The sequence below is a fragment of the Dipodascopsis tothii genome (assembly GCF_038497935.1).
Source record: "Dipodascopsis tothii strain CBS 759.85 unplaced genomic scaffold V1510scaffold_31, whole genome shotgun sequence".
In the NCBI taxonomy this organism is placed as follows: domain Eukaryota; kingdom Fungi; phylum Ascomycota; class Lipomycetes; order Lipomycetales; family Lipomycetaceae; genus Neoaidaea; species Neoaidaea tothii.
The window spans coordinates 92,351-107,223 of record NW_027118015.1 but is presented as its reverse complement, the minus strand read 5'-3'; the positions used below and the strand labels follow the sequence as shown (position 1 = coordinate 107,223).

The 14,873-nt window shown below is 54.0% G+C and overlaps 7 protein-coding genes and 1 non-coding gene across 8 annotated transcripts; 4 read left to right on the top strand and 4 right to left on the bottom strand.

Annotated features, from left to right (window-relative positions):
- Positions 1-34: 34 nt before the first annotated feature.
- V1510DRAFT_427071 (60S ribosomal eL21 domain-containing protein) lies at positions 35-3,293 on the bottom strand (the record flags this gene model as incomplete). Its single annotated transcript, XM_066935193.1, has 5 exons — positions 35-381; positions 455-579; positions 2,576-2,749; positions 2,798-2,968; positions 3,061-3,293. The coding sequence occupies 5 exons, from the start codon at positions 3,291-3,293 to the stop codon at positions 35-37; spliced, it is 1,050 nt and encodes a 349-aa protein (XP_066787316.1).
- Positions 3,294-3,562: 269 nt separating this feature from the next.
- On the top strand, positions 3,563-3,644 carry V1510DRAFT_t220. Its single transcript has one exon. It is a non-coding gene; the product is annotated as a tRNA-Ser (tRNA).
- Positions 3,645-4,829: 1,185 nt separating this feature from the next.
- Positions 4,830-6,361, top strand: V1510DRAFT_369120 (WD40-repeat-containing domain protein; the record flags this gene model as incomplete). The annotated part of the gene is made up of 3 exons (XM_066931380.1): positions 4,830-4,904; positions 4,941-5,057; positions 5,105-6,361. 3 exons carry the CDS (start codon positions 4,830-4,832, stop codon positions 6,359-6,361), a joined length of 1,449 nt encoding a protein of 482 aa, XP_066787315.1.
- Positions 6,362-6,483: 122 nt separating this feature from the next.
- On the bottom strand, positions 6,484-7,164 carry V1510DRAFT_421626 (uncharacterized protein). The gene is made up of 3 exons (XM_066934654.1): positions 6,974-7,164; positions 6,744-6,817; positions 6,484-6,683 (listed from the first exon to the last, which is right to left on the bottom strand). The coding sequence occupies exons 1-3, from the start codon at positions 7,062-7,064 to the stop codon at positions 6,648-6,650; spliced, it is 201 nt and encodes a 66-aa protein (XP_066787314.1). The 5' UTR covers positions 7,065-7,164; the 3' UTR covers positions 6,484-6,647.
- Positions 7,165-9,037, top strand: V1510DRAFT_421624 (uncharacterized protein). The gene has a single exon (XM_066934653.1). It carries the CDS (start codon positions 7,470-7,472, stop codon positions 8,592-8,594), a length of 1,125 nt encoding a protein of 374 aa, XP_066787313.1. The 5' UTR covers positions 7,165-7,469; the 3' UTR covers positions 8,595-9,037.
- On the bottom strand, positions 9,038-10,746 carry V1510DRAFT_421621 (acyl-CoA dehydrogenase/oxidase). Its single transcript, XM_066934652.1, has 7 exons — positions 10,271-10,746; positions 10,216-10,238; positions 10,036-10,184; positions 9,388-10,003; positions 9,270-9,355; positions 9,211-9,235; positions 9,038-9,172 (listed from the first exon to the last, which is right to left on the bottom strand). The coding sequence occupies exons 1-7, from the start codon at positions 10,610-10,612 to the stop codon at positions 9,127-9,129; spliced, it is 1,287 nt and encodes a 428-aa protein (XP_066787312.1). The 5' UTR covers positions 10,613-10,746; the 3' UTR covers positions 9,038-9,126.
- Positions 10,747-11,854: 1,108 nt separating this feature from the next.
- V1510DRAFT_369109 (adaptin N terminal region-domain-containing protein) lies at positions 11,855-14,188 on the top strand (the record flags this gene model as incomplete). The annotated part of the gene is made up of 5 exons (XM_066931379.1): positions 11,855-11,909; positions 11,965-12,016; positions 12,186-12,317; positions 12,350-12,653; positions 12,686-14,188. The coding sequence occupies 5 exons, from the start codon at positions 11,855-11,857 to the stop codon at positions 14,186-14,188; spliced, it is 2,046 nt and encodes a 681-aa protein (XP_066787311.1).
- Positions 14,189-14,372: 184 nt separating this feature from the next.
- On the bottom strand, positions 14,373-14,716 carry V1510DRAFT_404603 (bola protein; the record flags this gene model as incomplete). The annotated part of the gene is made up of 3 exons (XM_066932263.1): positions 14,373-14,414; positions 14,446-14,576; positions 14,629-14,716. The coding sequence occupies 3 exons, from the start codon at positions 14,714-14,716 to the stop codon at positions 14,373-14,375; spliced, it is 261 nt and encodes an 86-aa protein (XP_066787310.1).
- Positions 14,717-14,873: the final 157 nt, after the last annotated feature.

Below are 14,873 nucleotides of genomic sequence, written 5' to 3'. Positions count from 1 at the left end.
TAGAAACTATTTTAATTACAATGTACCCTATAATCTAAATGTAAGTCTCGTAAGGAACAGGAGCCAGAGTCTGGGGAGCGTTGCCGGTAGCGTCAACAGTGTGAGCCTCACGAGGCTGAACAGGCTGTCTCTTGAGGAAAACCTTCTCGCCGTTGGCCTTGGCAGCAGCACGCTTAGCGGCGTTGTCCTTGACACGGTTGACGAACTCAGTACGGCACTTCGAGTGCTTGACGTGCTCGATGCGGAGGTTAACACGCTTCTCAAGGTAGCGGTTGCCGACAACCTTGTAAACGATGACACCGACAGACGACTTGGTGACGTTGTAAACAATGCCAGTCTTGCCGTGGTAGTACTTGTGAGGCATACCCTTCTGAACGGCACCTACAATCGATTAGTATATGAATTCCAAGTCTGCAACAGCCAGCGAGAAGGGCGTCAAATCAAGTGAACATACCGTTGGCCTTGATGTCAACAATGTCCCCGACCTTGTAGGTCTTGAGGTACACGCTCATGGGGATGACACCATGCTTCTTGAAGTCCCGCGAGAAGGCATAGCGAGTGCCAGATCTGTAACCGTGACTATCGCCTAGTTAGCAAACGCTCTCGTTCGATTCCATCGAGGAACATCTCACGGAGTGTTTGAAAGAGCACTCCCGTATGTTGCACATACCTGTGACCCATTTTTGATTATTGTACTTCGAAAAGTTGTTGTTGAGATGGTATGTCGATGGACAGATGTAAGTGTGAACTTTTCTTTACCTGGAGGGGTGGAAGTGTGTTTGATGGATACTACTCGCACAAAAAGGCAGTCACAGCTGAACTCTAGGGCTTCCCGGCTAGCCCTACCTCCCAAATTTCGCACCGCCACAATTCGCCACAAGTGGCTGATTTCTCCCAGCTCCGGAGCAAGCTTGTACTTCAGAATCGAAGAGCTAGAACCTACGGCATCGTCACTACAATCTCACATCTCAACGCAAGGTGATAACACCGTAATCAACAAGCACAAATGAGTCGTATAGGTCTCGGAAGTAATATTCCGAATCTCGATGACAAGAGTGAGGCGAACCCCTATATTCCTGCGTTCATAGCCAAGGCACCATGGTATATGGGCGAGGAAGGCGGCAAGGAGGGCGAATCTTCGTTGCAGCACCAGAGATTACAACACGACCGCGATAAATACGAGGCCGACTTGAAGGATGTATGGTATCAGAGAGGAAAGACCGCGGGACCTGCTGCGACGAAATACCGAAAGGGAGCCTGCGAGAACTGCGGAGCTCTAACGCACAAAGCAAAAGAGTGCATGGAGCGCCCCAGAAAGAAGGGCGCAAAGTGGACCGGCAAAGACATCAAAGCCGACGACTTGATTCAGAATATTCCGACTACGTGGGACAGTAAACGGGACAGATGGAACGGCTACGACTCTGCAGAACACATGAGAGTAGTTGAAGAATACCAAAGACTGGAAGAACTTCGTAAGAAAGTCGTCGAAGAGAAGAAAGCAGCTGGCGAGGTTGACAGCGACGAAGAGGAGGAAGACAAGGAGAAGGTAGCAAGAGACTATAATGATCCTCCGCCACGGATTCCGGGACAGAAGTTTGATCCAATGGCCCGAATGAGCACCCGTACACTCCGTATCCGAGAGGATACTGCTAAGTACCTAAGGAATTTGGACTCAGATTCAGAGCACTATAACCCCAAGAGTCGAACTTTGCGGGCGGACAATGACGGCTCACAAGGAGCTCCGGACGATGACTTTGTGCGCGATACAGGTGAAGCAGCTGAGTTTGAGGCCTTGAAGCGGTTCGCCTGGGACACGGCCGAAAAGGGTACTCATCAGGTCCATTTGGAGGCAAACCCTACAGAAGGAGCCATGATTAAGAGAAAACTCGAAGAGAGCCAGATTGAGCAGACTAGGGCTCAGAAGAAACAGCTGCTGGACAAATATGGCGGCTCTCAGTATTTGGCTGAGATTCCCAAAGAGCTCAAGATGGCACCTGTGGAGCATTATCGCGAGTATGATGAGAACGGGGAACTTATCAAGGGCGAGAAGTCCGTCATTCCCCGATCTATTTACCAGGAAGACATCTTCCCCGGAAATCATACCAGCGTTTGGGGATCTTGGTGGAAGGATTTCAAATGGGGCTACAGCTGCTGTCATTCTCAGATCAAGGCATCCTACTGCACCGGTATAGAAGGAATCGAGGCAGCGAACGAGGAAATCATATAGATTATGCTACAACCTTCGGAAGTTTGCATGTGTTCATGTCTTGGGCACGATAGGATGGTGGTCATGGGATTTGCTCCTGCTGTTATATAATTCGTGTTTTTTGACAGGTGGTATTGTACATTATCGGAAGCCTAAAAGAACTATCAAAAGTTCATATACCAGAAGTTCATAAGCTTTTTTTTTCTATGTAGACAAGAGATAGAGACATGAGTAGTAGACACAGTTATCAGTATGAGCTATTCCTTTGATTTCAAGTTTTTTTATTATGACTATAGGCTTAAAAAAACTTTTCCCTTCGAATATTTACTCAGAAATACTGAAACATTATATGTAATACAGATACTCTACTCGTCGTCCTCCTCAGCATCCTCCTCGTCGTCGCCACCCTTGGCAGCGGCACGCTTTCTCTGGACACGACCAGGACGGCCACCACCGTAGGGAGAGGTGAGGGCGAAGTCGATGTGCTTCTGCGAGTCAAGACGGACCATGAACGAGGGAACGTTGACGATCTGCTTGCCAACACTAGCGAAGTTAGTAATCAATCCTCATATAAGTTGATCGTGTACTTACCGAATGTGACGCTGACGGATCATGACACGAGCGTGGTGGATAGACTTGGCCAGGCCCAGCTTGAAAACCTGGGTCTGGAGTCTGCGCTCAAGGAAGTCCTCAATCTTGAGGGCCAGGACGTAATCCAGTCTCATGCGGTCCTCAGCAAGGACACCGGTGCGGACGAGACGACTATTATACAATTAGCAATTGCGCAGAGGGGATACTTCGCCAGCGCAACCTTGAATCAAGGCTACACCGGTAAGGTACGACAAAATGCATACCGGATAAGAGCGTTACCCTCGAAGATACGCTTGGGGTCCTTCTCATCACGAGTAAGGAGGTCACGGGCAGCACGACGGATCTTCGACAGCTGAAGACCGATTCTGTAAATCTCACGCTTGTTCTTGAGACCGTACTCGCCAGCGAGCTTGAGCTCGGAGTCGAGACGAGCAAGCTCGTAAGGACGCTTGGGGACGGAGTACGTCTTCGAGTATGTTCTGGGAGCGCGAGGCATGCTGGATTGTTATGTTTCGGTTGTCGGGTGAAGAGAAAAGCTGACACTAGAAAACCACGATATCAAAAATTGAAATTATTCAGTCGACGATTTGGACGCAGCGTGGTTCGCAGTGTTGCGGTATGGGGGAGTCGCTAGTAGTAAAGCGCCTGCTAGCTAGCTTTGTAGTGACTGCTATTAACCCTAAGGGTTTACAGCCGCCAAATTAGCGCTAGGGAGTAAGGTTATTCGTAGTAAGTATCCCATTATGCTTCCTCTTATATTATATAGGCGCTGTGGCCGAGCGGTTAAGGCGAGAGATTAGAAATCTCTTTCCCTCTGGGAGCGCAGGTTCGAGTCCTGCCGGCGTCGTTAATTTTTCATGGCTTTGTGACTAAAGTTACCCTCTCTCGCCAATCCGGGGATAACGTAGCCTAATCAATCGTGACCCAGTCCCATCTATCAGAGTTATAGACATCTGTGAACGTCTCGTGAGCGCTATCCGCTCTTACAACTCTCTCGTCATTGAAAACTGTTAAGCGGGGTAATAGTCGTGGCGTCTGCTGTCGCTCGACTCCAGTACGTACAGGCACTAGACCTTGGAAACTCGGAAACGAGGACGGAGATATGACTTCGGCCAATAGTGGCAACGATGGGTCGGAGATCGGAGATGAACGTCGCCTTTCGTCGATTTCTAATGACTCGATGTCTTCTTCTTGGTCCGAGCAATTGATACAAATAACACAGCTAGCAGACCAGAGATTAAGAGAAACCATGAATGCTCGCGAGAGTCTAACCAGCAGTATGCTACCTCAACATATTTCTCCGGAAGACACAGAGATGGAAGAAAGCGGATACGAAGTAGGCGGAGAGAATGACAGTAATGACAGTGACTTTTACGAATACTCTAGTCAAGAAGGTGGAGATGATATAGACGATGACGAAGATGACGACGATGACGATGACGATGAGGACGAAGAAGACTCGGAAGACGATGATGATGATACAGATGATCAGCAAAACGACGTCAGCATAACGATTCTGGATCGGTTTGGTGGAGATGTCTACATTTCTCGCACGCCTTTGCCTGCCGCACTGCGGGCTCAATATCTACTTGGCCAATATGGAGGTAGGTTCATTCATGACTCTTTGGATCAGTCGGCGCTCGTACATCTTGCAAATATGCATGCACAAGAAATACCCTCATTTCGATTTTTAGTCGCTGCTTCATAGGTGGTGCCTGCACGTTACCATTTAGTTAGTGGTCTACGCAATGTCCCAAACTACACCATATCTGATGTGCACCCCTTATCATCCGCATACTAATTTGACAAATACTGGTTATCTTCCACCTGATTCAACTTTGATACCACCGAACAAATTGCTGTTTGGTACAAGTGTAGGACATCTATAATTCTACACGGACCAAGGTCTAATAACGATCTTCGAGGAGAGATGAATCAGAATACCCATAGCTGTAACAACACATGAGTTGATCCAAAGATGTCACTTGCAGAACGATTTGGTAACATTTTTTTAGTCCAACCCAGACGAAGGATGGTCGAAAGCAAAATTCCGCCCGTTCCGAATCCTGTGGGAGCAGAGCTAGTGACCTCAGGTGAATTTGGACATGTACGGTAGCTCGTCTAGAGTGGAACTGACTTTCAGGTCAGTCCTAAGGAGCATGAGTTTAAGAGTCGCCGGAAGTACCCAAGATCTCTGCAAGATAATTTGCTCCGTCGAGAGACCGCATACAAGCGATATCCGTCATCTATCATTGCTCGAGTGAGTACCCTGAAGCTGAAAGAGGGAAGAGAAGGTGCTGACGACAGAACTTTGTGCCCAACTACACCGTCGCTAATCGCATGAAATATCATTGGCGCACATACAATGGGCAGTTCTCTGAAGACGGAGATTACTTCTACACAGCGTCGCAGGATTGCAGAATAAGACTGTACAAAACCAGGCAAAACTTTCCTTGGAGGGTGTATAAGACTGTGAGAGCAGAGCCTTCAAGGTGGACGATCACAGACGTCACCCAGTCACCGGATAGTAGGTGGCTTGCCTATAGTACTCTGCTATCGAGTGTTCAGTTGACCAGCACCGCTGAAGATGTTAACGAGATCGTATCAATCGATCTTCGCTCAGATCAACCGCTTCGCAACAGACTGAATGTCAAGATTTGGTCAATCAAGTTCTCGCCCGATGGAAGGCAGCTGATAGCTGGAGCCAGCGATTGCAGCATTACTGTGTGCGATATAGAGACCAAGCAAATCCTCCTCAACTTGGAGGGACATAGCGACGACGTCAACGCTGTCTGCTTCGGCGACGAGGCAGGAAATATTTTGTTCAGTGGCTCGGATGACCATATGGTCAAGGTCTGGGATCGTCGTAGTATGCGAAATGGTCAGGAGAGTGGAAAGCTCATGGGACACGTCGAGGGCATCACGTATGTTGACTCCAAGCGCGACGGTCGTTATCTGATATCGAACGGAAAGGACCAAGTTATGAAGCTATGGGATATCCGCAAGATGTATACGCCGGACACATACAGCAAGCTTGATCACAACGACTACGGTAGCCGATTTGATTATCGCCGCCAGACCTTCCCTGGCATTATTGGTTTTTCTCATCCTAATGACTGCAGTGTCATGTCGTACTACGGCCACAGGGTTGAGAAGACTTTGATACGCTGCCATTTTTCGCCCCCAATGGCTTCAGGAAGTCAGTATCTGTATTCTGGTTCATCCGACGGCAGGGCTCACGTTTGGAATTTGGACGGCACGATTGCTAGAGTTTTCGAGCCCTCAGCGAAGGGAATGGCTAGTCGCGACCCGGCGCAGGCTCCGGGACGCACCCGCCTTCCGAGACGCGCAATAGAGCCCGCATGTGTTCGTGACATTTCATGGCATCCAAATTTACCTATAATCGCGACCACTTTGTGGGGAGCCACTGACAATGACTGCAATGCGGTCGTCATGCATGAGTGGCGCGACCCCACAGAGATTGACTCTGACGACGATTTTGATGACCGATCCTCCTTGGACTACGAGGACTCTGACACTGCTGGAATCGAATTTTACTACTGATTTATGGTATTTGAGCGTTTACAGAATCTTTTGATTACTTTTTATCCGGACCGATGCGATCACGGCCCGAGCATTGCATGTATAGGGCGTATAACCTGATCGGCGGAGATGAGGCATAACTGGGGAAGAGAAATTCGGTACCGATATATTGGTATCGTGTGTTTGTTAGTTGGATTGTCCTATATGCATCAAATGACATTATTCATTTAATAATACACTGCGAGGCCTAGTGCCTATGACATCAAAACATATGGTCAAGCGGTCCGCCCTGTCAAGCGAAAGAATCTTAGACGGTGATTAGGTGGCGGATAGGAATGTGGATCTGTAGGTCAGGATTGTTCTCGTACCGGTAAAACCCGCGAGAGGGTTCTGCGATGCTTACCAGCTTAACGATGTAGCCAATGGCACCCATGACAAGGAATCCAGCGCCGACAGTCTGGATGATCTTAAGGTACTCTGCAACCGTCAGTTCCATTCGGCCCGCCTAACAGCCCTTCTGGCTGCGTCTCGAGACGGTCAGTCATCAGAACCGGGAAAACATCGACGCAGACCCAGTTCCAGATGGCAAGACACTCCTGTGGAGCCGGCTCAATGCTTTTCCAACAAACTTACCCTTCTCGTTGGGCTTGTTGCATCTGCGCAGAAAAACAGTCCCCTCCTTGATGAATTCCTGCGGGTACTCCATGAGCTTCGAGCCGGCCATTGCGAATGTGCTTTAGAGATGTCTGAGAAATGGATAAGAGCAAAATGGTGACCTGTGCGGTTGCGCTGCTTGGACGTATTGACCTGTGTGTTTGATGATAGACGGCAGGTGTTTTCTGGAAGACAGAACAGGTGTGCACTATTGTGAGGGTTAGGGTAAACGAATCGGTAGAAAGTAGAAGTGTAGCAAGTTCAGTGTGCGGCGCTGGCCGAGCCTCGAGCCAAAGCTTGGCACGGTGACAGCCGTCGAGACACTGAGAAAAATTAGCATTTACAACGGAGTGGGATCAAGTGGACGACACAGCGCAACGCAGGCCGTAGGAGCAGACAAGCGTGATTACGGCTTGAGTGACGCAAAGTCTAGCAGCTGAAGAGGCATCGTGTTCTAAAGTACGGTTGGGTCGCCATGTTCGAGGTCAGACCCACGCCATATGGCGGACGCGGGTGCTATGCGACCACAGAGATCCCGGCCGGTACGCGGTTACACGTCAGCACGGCTCCGTTCACGTCAGTAATTTTTCGCGAGTTCCGCAAGGAGGTCTGCGCAAACTGCTTCAAGTACGATATGGGCCGCACAACGTGGAAGGTGCGGATCGAACGGCTCACTCACTCGGCTGGACTGCTTTTCTGTACAGACGCCTGCCGAGACAGCTGGATCACGCGCGAGGACCGAGACGGAGCAGCAAGCAAGGCACTAGAGGCGGTCGAAGTGGCGTCTACTCTGGGTCGCAAAAGTTTGCAGCAGCTGTTAAACAGCGGTCAGAGACGCGAGGAATTCGAGATTCTGCTCCCAGAAGACGGCACTCTGACAGATTCCTTCATTGATGAGCAGTGGGCCGCTGCCGAGCAGCTGGCAGTCCGGCTTAAGCGAAAGAAGTCGGGGCTGAGTCAAGAATTTAAGAACAGTTTGATGCAGCTCGAAGACGTGGAGTACGACTTTGTCAGACTAATACTGATGGGCGTGCTCCATCACCACGCCGAAGTGGTCTCTTCGGACGGTGAGAAGCAGGAGGTCCCGCCAGAGTTCTCCTGGAGTCTGTTTTGGCAGCTCGAGTCGCACGAGCTTGATCTTGTCAAGAAGCTGCCGGCACTGTTGCAGGCACACATCAAGGCCTACCTGTTTCTGCGGATGACCCTCCCACAATACCACAAGTCGATCACTCCACAGATTGTGCGGGGAGTCATGGGCCGAGAGTCGGCTAACGCGTTTGGTATTTGGCAGCAGCCGCTGAATCAAGAGAGTGAATGTCTCGGTTCTGCGTTGTTTCCATCAGCGTCATATTTCAACCATAGCTGCCGACCAAACGTGACCAAGTCACGTCACGAACGAGCGATGCACTTCGTCGCTAGTCAGACCATTTCTGCCGGTGACGAGGTCTGCATAAGCTACGGCCTGGAGCTCAACCCGGACCCTGTGGTGCGGCAAACGCTGCTGCTTGACCAGTGGTACTTCACGTGCGGATGTGTCCGCTGCGTAGAGGATCTGGCAGAGAATTTGAAGGCCTCCAGCTTGGAAGAAAAAAATGCATAGAAGGTGCTGGTTTGCCGCATCTAGGAGTTAGATAGTCTTTTGCCCCACGAATAAAGCATTGGCACAAAGCAAATGTGTAGACAGCACAGGCGAAAGATGCTCCTAGCTGGTCAGTCGGCCAGCCGAATTAGAGTGACTATTTTGGCGGGAGTTGTCGTCGCATCGATAAAATCGTGCTGGCGTGAGGCTATACTCAGCTGGCGCTGATGTTCCTACCCCCTCACAGTTCGCTCTTAAAGATACAGACAACGACAGTGGCCAGGGTGATCTATTTGCACGACGCGATCGCTTGCTGTGGCGTGTTGTGTCATGCAAGCAGAAGTGAAAATACGCATGATTCTGCTATTTACCAAATTTGAGAGTTTCATATCCCCGAACAAGCGCCTACGTCATCCGTAACCAATTCAGCGCACAAAGTCCGTGCCCCCACAATAAGGAGTATACGGCCACTTTACGTCTTTGTTGGTGTAGCGATTTATTGAGGTACCCTGTATATACAGAACAGTCACTACGGGTGGGCCGCGAGAAGGTCTCAGAAGAAGGCGTTGACGCCAGTGATGGCACGCCCAAGGATAAGCCTACGTAGTTAGTACACGTGTCACGGCGACGGACGTACGAATGGATGTCGCTTTGGCCCTCGTCTGTTGGTCAGTATTGGCGTGATAGAGCACTTACAGGTCTGGACAACCCAGAGATTGGCGGCGATACGTCCGATATGGTACTCGTCGCTGGCTGCGTTGCCTCCAAACACCTCCATGAGTCTATGGTCAGAGCCGAGCCAAACGTCACGTACTTGCGCGAGTTATAGAGCGCACGGTCGCAGTTCTGGCGTTTGATCATCGAGATCATTTCGGGAGCGGCCTTGCCGTCGTCCTTGAGGCGGCCAACCTGGACGCACGCAGTGAGACCGTACGTGATGTCGGTCAGGGCGTCGGCCAGCTTCTTCTGAATGAGCTGGTACTTGGCCAGCGGGTTTCCTTTAAACTGGTTGCGGTCAAGAGCATACTGCTGGGTGCGCTCGAGCGCATCCTCGAGTGCGCCCATAGTGCCCCAGGCGATACCGTAGCGCGCAGAGTTCAGGCACGAGAACGGCCCCTTGAGACCAGTGATGTCGGGAAACATGTTCTCGACCGGGACCTCGACGTCGTCCATCTGGATCATGCCGGTGATGCTCGCACGCAGGCCAGTCTTGCCCTTGATGGCCGGGGTGACCAGGCCGGGGCCCGCGCGAGAGCGCTCGACCAGAAAACCGCGGATGACGCCGTCGAGCTTGGCCCAGACGAGCAGAACGTCGGCGATGGGCGAGTTGGTGATCCACGTCTTGGATCCGTTCAGCAAAAACACGCCGGGTTTGGTCGGGTGCGGGCGCGCCGTGGTCTCCATGGATGCAGGGTCGGAGCCGTGGTTGGCTGAGGTCAGAGTCAGCGCGTGAGCTACTCACGCTCGGTCAGGCCGAAGCAGCCAACGATTTTGCCCTGGGCAAGCTCGGGTAGAAAACGGTCCTTCTGCTCCTGGGTGCCGAAGATATCGATTGGGTGCATGACCAGCGACGACTGGACGCTCATGGCAGACCGGTAGCCGGAGTCGACGCTGTCATTAGCTTGCCGATAAATCGGCTTACCGTTCGACTTCGCGGGCGATGAGCTGCCATTAGCACGCACCAGGACCGCACTTACGCCGTAGGCAACCGTGCTCGCGCCAGCACAGCCGTAGCCCTCAATGTTAGCGCCGAGCAGGCCGAGCTCGCCCATTTCTCGGAGGATGTTGCGGTCGAAGTTCTCGTTGCGGTAAGCCTCGACAATACGTGGAGCCAACTCGCTCTGGCAGTACTTGCGAGCGACATCGTGGATGGCCTGCTCGTCCTCGGTAAGCAGCGTGGACTGCAGCAAGAATGGGTCGCGCCAGACAAAGCTGGAGCCGAGACGGATCTGGTGGGCGGTCGGCGAAGCGACGCGAGCCGCGCGGTTCCGGGCCGTGCCGGCTAGCCGATGGAGTGCGAGCCGGATGTTGCTGGCCATCGTTTTTGTGAGCGTCTCTCGGAGGGCGGGGCAATTGACTCGCAGGACGAAGTGAAGCTCGGCAAATATGCGTGGTAGACCGAGTGTTGTACTCTCGGACCGACCCCGGAGCTTTATTACGTCTGATGTTCGGCCTATACAGTGATATTTACAACTTTATTATGCGTGACTAATTGCGGGGACTGCTGGGCATGAACGCCTCGGCTGGCCGTCATCCGATACAGCACAGCGCCGTCTGCAGCTGAGACTAGCTCTTTGGCTGGACGACAAGGGTGCGCAGGCCACTCGGCTCGGCCATCAGGGGATCGACAAGGGAATCGATCAGGGGATTAATCAACGTTTCCAGGGCGATCTGAGTCGGCCAACGGTCGCGCACGGCCGGGGTGGCTGCGCTGTAAGCGCCCACACCGCAGAGGGGGGCGCCCATATGCAGGCGCGATGCTAACCCCAGGGCGCAGAGCCGTAGAGAACAGGTATTTCTGCGACCCGGCCGGTGGTCAACTGCGCGTAGCCTGTCAAATGATTCGACCAACGCTGCCACCACAGCTCCCTATTTAACCGTCCATCAACGGTAGCGGCAGTTGCAGCAGGCTGCGCCAGCCAGAGAGGCGCTGTGCGATCAGGCTGAATGCCACGCAAGATCCGACAAAGCCGAGCAGGTTGAAGAACTAAAGTCAGTACGTTCAGCGAACCACTTACCGCCAGCCGCGAGTACTTGCGCTCCTCCTCCTCGCTGCGAAAAGACGCAAAGATCCGGCGGATATTCGGCAGAGCCTGCCGTCAGCTTGCGCGCGACCGCACTTACCATTTCGTGGGAGAGTTGGCAACACGGAGAGCGAGAAAGCGACCCGGACACGTGACTGGCCTGAAATATACCGTCCGGACCCACGCGTTCTGGTGCCAGTGGTCGCCCACTGTCACCCGGCCGCCGCGATGGCATGCATCACGCCGTACAATAACTAACAGGGGCGTAGCGTACTATCGTAGCTTAACGACACCTAATCTTGGTACAATCCATTTCTTGGTGCAATACTAGGAATTCTGGCATGCCTACCAGTCCTAAGTAGCAAACTTCGGTCTCCAATCGATTGATTGCATCTCTTCTGATCAACTGATCGTCTGCAGCGTGCGCAGACGACGACCGGGTGCTGAGCTGGGTCCGGAAAACACAAGCCGGCTGGGATAACTGGTGCTTGGACGACGCCGAAAATACACGACTTGGAGCGTACAGCAGCATAGATAATGCAGGCGTCCATCGAGAAGCGCATCCGGAACGTGTTCCAGGTGCCGCGGAAGGGTATGTACGGGACGGATGATCGATGGGAGGCGAACAGGGCTGACGACAATTGCAGGCGAGACGTACGAGCTGCGGAGCGGACTGGTGTCACAATATGCATACGAACGGTGGGTTGCGGTGGAAGCGGCGCGAGCCGATGCAGGCGACAGGCGACGGGGCAGGCGGTGGCCGGCTGGTGGGGCTGCCGGCGCCGCTTGGTGGCCCGGGCTGGCGGACCGACCCGGTCGCCATTCATGGCCGTCGGCGCGGACACGAGAGCGGAACTGACTGGTGCAGGAAAGATGCCATCCAACGGACAATTGCGGCCATGACGCTCGGCAAAGACGTATCGTCGCTGTTCCCTGATGTGCTCAAGAACATCGCGACGCCGGACCTTGAGCAGAAGAAGCTGGTTTACTTGTACCTGATGTAGGTGCGCGTGTCGAACAAGCTGACAGAAGGAACTACGCTAAGAGCCACCCCGATCTTTGCATTCTCGCGGTGAACACGTTTGTACAGGACTCGGAGGACAACAACCCGCTTGTTCGTGCGCTGGCAATCCGCACCATGGGATGTATCCGTGTGGATAAGATCATCGACTACATGGAGGAGCCGCTGCGCAAGACACTCAAGGACGAGAGTCCGTACGTGCGGAAAACGGCGGCGATCTGCGTGGCGAAATTGTACGACCTTAACCCGACGCTGGTGCTCGAGAACGGGTTCCTGAAGACCCTGCAGGACATGATTGGCGACAGCAACCCAATGGTAAGTACTCAGGCGGGCGGCGCTGACGGCAGGTGATCGCCAATGCCGTGACGGCGTTGGCCGAGATTCAGGAGATTGACCCGTCGACGAACGCGTTTGTGATCGACTCGTCGGTGCTCAAGAAGCTGCTGCTGGCGCTGAACGAGTGCACTGAATGGGGCCGGATATCGATCCTGACTTCGTTGGCCGAGTACGAGACAGAGGACGTGCGCGAGGCGGAGCACCTGTGTGAGCGGGTGGTACCGCAGTTCCAGCACGTGAACCCGTCGGTGGTACTGGCGGCGGTCAAGGCGGTGCTGTGCCACATTCACGTGCTGGCCCCCGAGCTGCAGAAACAGCTGTTCGACAAGATGTCGCCGCCGCTGGTGACGCTGGCAGCGTCGGCCCCGGAGGTGCAGTACGTGGCGCTGCGCAACATCAACATCATTCTTCAGAAGTACCCGAACATCCTCAACAGTCAAATGCGCATTTTCTTCTGTAAATACAACGACCCGTCGTACCTCAAGATCGAGAAACTGGACATCATGATTCGTCTGGCCAACGAGCGGAACGTGGACCTGCTGCTGTCGGAGCTCAAGGAGTACGCGCTGGAGGTCGACATGGACTTTGTGCGGCGGGCGGTCAAGGCGGTGGGACAGTGTGCGATCAAGATCGAGAGCTCCGCGCAGCGGTGTGTGAACGTGCTGATCGACCTGATCAACACCAAAGTCAACTACGTCGTGCAGGAGGCGGTGGTCGTGATGCGCGACATCCTGCGGCAGTACAGCGGCTACGAGGGCGTGATTTCGACGCTGTGCCAGGCTGTGGACGAGTTGGACGAGCCCGAGGCGCGCGGCGCGCTGGTGTGGATTGTGGGCGAGTACTGCGACAAGATCGCGAACGCGGACGAGATGCTGCAGATCTTTATGGACACGTTCTTGGAGGAGACCACGCAGGTTCAGCTGCAGCTTCTGACGGCGGCGGTGAAGCTGTTCCTGACGCGGCCGCAGTCGAGCGAGGCGCTCGTTCAGAAGATCTTGCAGACGATCACGACCGAGTGCGACAATGCGGACCTGCGTGACCGCGCGTACATCTACTGGCGGCTGCTGTCGACCAACCCACAGACGGCCAAGGAGATCATCATGTCGCGCAAGCCGCCGGTGAAGAACGTGATCGAGGAGCTGCCGCTGCCCGTGCTCGAGGAGCTCATGAGCGAGCTCGGCACACTCGCGTCCGTGTACCACAAGCCGTCGCACACGTTCCTCGGCCAGGGCCGGTTCGGCGCGGACGCGCTGCAGCGTCGTGCGATCGAGGAGCAGCACGAGCTTGCCCAGGAGGAGCCTATCAAGGTGGTGCCCAACACGGGCAACCTCGAGAACCTGCTGGACATTGACTTTGACGTCGAGCCGGTCGCGTCGGCCGTGCCGAGCATGGCCGCGCTCGAGCTGGGCAGCAGCCCGACCGAGCTGCCGCAGCAGCTCCACTCGCCGATGGACACGTCGTCGTCGAACATCATGCAGCTGCAGAACGGCCTTGACGAGGGCTGGGGCCTGTAGCCACACGCATCGTTTTTTTCTTTCTTCCGTTCTACAAAATAAATTAACTAGACGAAACCGACGGCGGCGGGCGCCGGCCAGCGCGGCCGGCTTGCGAGCCCAGCCGTGCAGTCGCGCGGACATGAGATGCAGCTCAGTCGTTAATTAATACATGATGATATCGTACACTGCCGGCCGCGGATGCTTAGGCCGCCTGCTTGGCCCACTCTTCGGGCGTGTAGTTTTTCTGCTGTCAGTGGAGCCGTGGACTCCCGTACCTGCGTGAACGCGTGGATGGCCGCGATCTCTTGCTTGAGTGCGGTGTTCACCAGCCTATGCCGTGCGAGCCGGTTCTTGCCCGTAAACTGGGGCGAGACAATGACGACGTCGAACGCCTGGCCGCAGCCGCCTGGACGTTAGAATCGAGTCTGTGGCCGGAGCCATCCGAACGCCGGACTCACCTGAAATGTCGGAGATTTCCGTGTGTGTCGCGTTCAGCCGGGACGTGATGGCGGCCTCGAGGTCGGCGGCCTTGATTCCCTCGGACATGGTTGTTCCTGGACCTGGGGACCGTGAGGGTGGGGCTCGCGGCTAACGCGTGAGTTTGCGGAACGAGCACGACGCGAGGATCAGGTGCGCCGGGTGTGAGCGGACGCGGAGGGGGGATGCGGGCGCGGTGATCGATTTCGTGTCCGAGTCGCGCGAC